Here is a 5,247-nt window from a genome sequence, read left to right as displayed (position 1 = left end):
CGGCTGAATGGATTTGAAAACGGTAAAACTCAACTGTTTTAACTCTAGGGGAGTTGGAAAATGAGCCTATTTTCAAAAATAGTGGCGTGCTCCTTTAATATTAAGAAATGTGTATTGTGCACAAGTAAAGTTTAATTAGAATTTTTATATCAGTAAGTCTCGGGCCATATGTCAGTAAATATGTTAATAGATTTGAACTATACTTAGTATGAAATAAATGTATTTGAAATATATAACTTTTTTACTAGGAATGAGAAGTGCTGCAATTTATTAATTTATCTTTAAAGGAACACTCCACTATTTTTGAAAATAGGCTCATTTTCCAACTCCCCTAGAGTTAAACGGTTGAGTTTTACCGTTTTTGAATCCATTCAGCCGATCTCCGGGTCTAGCGGTAGCACTTTTAGCTTAGCTTAGCATAGATCATTGAATCTGATTAGACCGTTAGCATCTCGCTCAAAAATGACCAAAGAGTTTCGATATTTTTCCTATTTAAAACTTGACACTTCTGTAGTTACATCGTATACTAAGACCGACGGAACTTTACTCTCATTCCAGTGTAATAATGAAGGAGCTTTGCTGCTGCACCCATGCTTTATCGAGTCAGTTCAGGTTTCATTTGGTAATAAGGAAACCGTTCAATCTTCCCTTGTCTCTTTCTTTTAGACCCCAAAGCTCCCAACTCACAACTGACTCAAGAACAGCTGACTGTGCTTCTGAACCTCCTGCAGTCCAAAAGCGCTCCGGGGGGATCGGCGCAGTTCGCCCAGACCGTGGGGTCGAAGATGAACCCAGAGACGCTACAGCAGCTGACGCAGGCTTTGCCCCCCGGGCCGCTGGAGTCTGACAGACCCCCGGAGCCGCCTCCGCTCCCCAAAGTGTCCAAACCCCCGCAGCCGCCCCGAACACCACCCATGCTGAAGCCACCTTCGCCTCCATCCCCGCAGCCGTCGGGCGACGGAGAGGCCTCGGCCGCAGCCACGCAGACCGCCGTCACCATGCTCCTCGCTCAGCTCCTCAAAGTCCAGCAGGGAGCGGCAGGAGAGGTCATGGGGTTCGAGGGGGCCGAGGGCGGCGTCTCAAACGCACCGGAGCCGCCACCTGAGCCCAGCCCTGTATCTCCAGGTAATGTCTTAACTAGAGCTGCACAATTTATCGTTGTTACAGCCACAACTGTTTCTGAGGAACTACATTGTTTGGTGGAAGAATACTGTTTTTATTAATATCATTACACTTTATTTGCTCTGTTTTATTTTGTGAAACCTTACTACGTATATGTGAATAACCGTTTTATAAAAGCAATAAGCCCCGTGAAGCCATGGTTTACAGTGAATTTATAACCGTTAAGGGAGTTGTAGGCACTCCGCTTCGCCCCTTAGCTGTTATAAATTCACTGGAAACCACGGCTTCTTGGGGCTTATTGCTTTAATAAGTCACGCGTATCTTTCAGTGAAGCACGGTTCTGTGATCAGCAGTAAATCTCCCTCCGAAGGCCAGAGGGCGCTCTCGCACTGAAACGCCAAATATGCCCTGCAGAAGAAACCCAGGAAATCCCTATAGCACTAGCTGAATAAACAGAAGATTTAACTGCCTTCATTGATTCAGCGTGACTAATAAACACACGACTACGACAATATATGGTTTATCTGAGTTCATCTTATTATTATTTTTATTATAATAAAGTATATTGAAAAAAAAAAGTTCTATATGTGATGCAATCTAGGATAAAATTTGATCTATTATTGGTTTTGATACCATATAAAATCTGGGTCCAAGCCATTTCCAAAACTGTTTTTATTTCGTCCATAGCTTGAACATAACAAAAGTTATGGTTATCTGAATTTGGCTGATCACCATGATTTTCAGGAACAGAATTTTGAAAAAAAAAGAAAAAAAAATGTGTAAACAGAGGCAATGAAAATAAAAGCACAACAGTCAAGTATGGCAAGTAAAAGTCACTTTACTGTGGTACAAGACTTATTTTAGTCACTGTACATGTTGTAAAAGATATAAAAATGACCCCAGGGAACACACAGCACTTGCAAACATTTGAACATTAAGTGTATAATAAAACATCACAGATCACAGCATGCAGGCTATCTCAGTTCTTCTCCTGTTCTACTACTCTGGATTTATAATACATAACCAAACACCGTTCAGAACTGTAACTTGTAGTTTTGTGTTCTAAACTTGTAGTTTTATTTCACGCTGTCACCGTTTGAACTAAATGAAAGTAATGCATAGTGTTAATATGGAAATGGTGCTGGTCCCTTTAAGAGCGCTGTACTGCTTCATTACACATGCAGACTAGCTAACGTTACCCTGAACTTTGCATGCCGTAGTTCACACAAGACTAGCGGAAAATGCATTGATACACCTTTATTGTATACATTACATAGTTTATTTTGATAGGTGAACTGTCTTTGTAGTGTCAAGGGAAAGCACCTCCGCAGCGTGTGTTAGCAAACTAGAGAAAGACAGTCTTTAATGCTCGCCACAATAAATCGCTATTTTTCTGCACTAAACGGTTAATTTTGGCAACATATTTTCAGAGATGATAGACAAGATGTTATAGAATAATAATTTAATGAAAAAACGATTTTGACGACAAATTGACATTCAACCTATTTTTTTTAATTTCCTGAAAATGTCCCAGCGTGACATCCGACGGGTTTTCCTAGATCACTTCACATAGAGTATGAATGTAATCTGGATGTACTGCATTGGTCATGTCGTCATTGCTGCGACCTACCAGCTTCGTTTCACTTTAATTCACAGATTGTCTCCTTTAGCCAATAAGATAAATGTCCACTGGATGCACACTGCAGAATCTCGGTGGAAGTAGTAGGTCATCTGGGTATTTTTTGCTTACTGTTTGAAGAATACTGTGAATTAGGGCATAGTTCTGATCTGATCATCATTCAGTCGGTCTGTGGCAACATCTCCAAGAGGCTTCAAGAAACCTACCTGCAAAGCTACATGAAAAACTCATGTAGGGCAAAAAGCTGCTTTAAACACAAAGCATGCTCACACCAGATGTTGTTTTAATCTAGTTAATAGAAGTTAATTGATAAAGAAAATCTATTTATGACACTATTGTTGACCGCATCCTCATTTTACAGCATTTTTACACAAGTGCCTCAAACCTTTAACAGCACTGTAGCTTTGCAGGAGGTTTCTCGAAGCATCTTGGAGACACAGTTCTTCTGGATTGAGTCTGTCTCAGTTTGTTTGTTTCTTCATGTGACTCCAGACAGACTGATGATGATCAGATCACATCTCTGTGTGCAGCACTAACATATATCTCACTGCATTATTACAATTAATGGCAAAATGAATGTTTGGAAATGTAAACTGATATTTCCTACTCGCACACTACAGCAACAGTCTTAAAACCATTTTTAAAACCATTTATTCTAATACTTTTAGCCACCAGTGTAAATGTAATGTATAGTGCTTCTCGGAAGTATGTGATTTGGGCTGCAGCCCCTGATAAGCTCCTGCAGTTGTGTTTCTTGCAGCAGCTGAAGTCGGCAGCTCGTCCTCCAGGCCTCTAGAGCCTCTCTCCATTCTCCCGCCGGACCAGAGACCCCCAGAACCTCCAGAACCGCCTCCCTGCGCAGACCTGGACTACCGGCAGGCCCCCGAGACCAATCCGGCTCTGCCGTCCTCCGCAGCCCCAGGAGAAGCTCCCAGACCTCCGGAGCCGGACTTCAGCTGCCCCCTGCCGCCGTTTGGCTTCACAGACAGCTACCTCGGCCACATGATGCCCCCTCAGCCGCCTCTCGGCCCGGAGGCCTTCGCTCACGGAGCCGGCGCGGTGTTCAGCGGAGACAAGGACCATCGCTTCGAGTACAATCACAGCGGACCGCCGCCGGCCCCTCCGGGCCACGCCTGGACTTCTCCATCCCAATCCCTTCCGCTCGGGTACGTTCCCCATGTGAACACGGCCGCGCTTCGGGGCAGAGGACTCCCTTTTTGACGGCATCCCGACGAACTTCCAGACGCCTCGGAAAAGGAAGACTCTAAGGCTGATGATACACGGGGACATTTTTTGAGCAATGTTGCTAGGCAACTTTGGTTAAAAGGTTAGTTCACCCAAAAATTAAAATTCTGTCATTAATTACTCGCCCTCATGTCGTTCCAAACCTGTAACACCTTCGTTCATCTTCGGAACACAAATTAAGATATTTTTGATGAACTCCGAGAGCTCTCTGCATAGACAGCAATGCAACTGAAATGTTCCCAGGTCCAGAAACGTAGCAAGGACAGCGATAAAACAGTCCATGTGACATCAGTGGCTCAACTTCAATTTAGCAAAGATATGAGAATACTTTGTGCGTGCAAAGAAAACAAAAATAACAATTTATTTAACAATTCTTTTCGCCGAGTTACCGTCTTCCAACATTTTGGAGAGTACCCCAGAACGTAATCAGCGCTGTTTATGTTCAGGATAAAGCGCATGCATGCTATTATTGTTTTCTTTGCGCACAAAAAGTATTCTCGTAGCTTCGCAAAAATTGAAGTTGAGCCACTGATGTCACATGGACTGTTTTATCGCTGTCCTTGCTACGTTTCTGGACCTGGGAACATTTCAGTTGCATTGCTGTCTATGCAGAGAGCTCTCGGAGTTCATCAAAAATACTTTAATTTGTGTTCCGAAGATGAACGAAGGTGTTACATGTTTGGAACGACATGAGAGTGAGTAATTAATGACAGAATTTAAATTTTGGGGTGAACTAACCCTTTAATGTTGCTTTCAGCGGGCGACCAGGTGACACACAGGGCCCACGACCCATCTAAAGTATCCAGATAGAAATGTGCTCCCCATTCTCAATGAGGAAGTGCCCAAGCAACATTGCTCAAAAAAAGCCGCCCTGCAAAATTGCTCAAAAAGTTGCCCCGTGTATCATCAGCCCAAAAGACGCACGCAGTTGCCCTCGACCAGCACTAATAGTCTCAGAACTGGATTTGTAAGATTTCTAAGAAACCCGAGGGCACTCGAGGAACAGCTTGGAGGGACGAGCTGTTAGGTTGGGAATTTTTGCATTTCCCGCTCGTACCATTTCATATAGCTGTTTTCGTTTCCCCTCCGATTGACTTTTGTAATCTACTCTACTGCTGTCTTTTAAATTAAAACCTCTCAATGAGGAAGTGCCCAAGCAACATTGCTCAAAAAAAGCCGCCCTGCAAAATTGCTCAAAAAGTTGCCCCGTGTATCATCAGCCCAAAAGACGCACGCAGTTG

General features: G+C 43.4%; 1 protein-coding gene across 4 annotated transcripts in view; it reads left to right on the top strand.

The window, feature by feature from the left end:
• Positions 1 to 4,085, top strand: part of LOC107713640 (cyclin-dependent kinase 13-like) — a 22,715-nt gene extending 18,630 nt beyond the window's left edge. Inside the window, exons 13-14 of one of the 4 annotated variants that reach the window (XM_016519230.1) lie at positions 667 to 1,125; positions 3,525 to 4,085. In XM_016519230.1, coding sequence (XP_016374716.1) covers positions 667 to 1,125; positions 3,525 to 3,982 — 917 coding nt within the window. In that variant the 3' untranslated portion in view covers positions 3,983 to 4,085. Of the gene's footprint in view, positions 1 to 666; positions 1,126 to 1,450; positions 1,597 to 3,506 lie in introns of those variants that run through there. The other 3 variants (XM_016519213.1, XM_016519220.1, XM_016519239.1) reach the window with 3 other exon arrangements.
• Positions 4,086 to 5,247: the final 1,162 nt, after the last annotated feature.

This window comes from Sinocyclocheilus rhinocerous, unplaced genomic scaffold (assembly GCF_001515625.1).
Source record: "Sinocyclocheilus rhinocerous isolate Xijiao unplaced genomic scaffold, SAMN03320098_v1.1 scaffold642, whole genome shotgun sequence".
NCBI classification, from domain to species: domain Eukaryota; kingdom Metazoa; phylum Chordata; class Actinopteri; order Cypriniformes; family Cyprinidae; genus Sinocyclocheilus; species Sinocyclocheilus rhinocerous.
The sequence above is the reverse complement of the archived record's forward strand: the minus strand, read 5'-3'. Positions and strand labels throughout refer to the sequence as shown.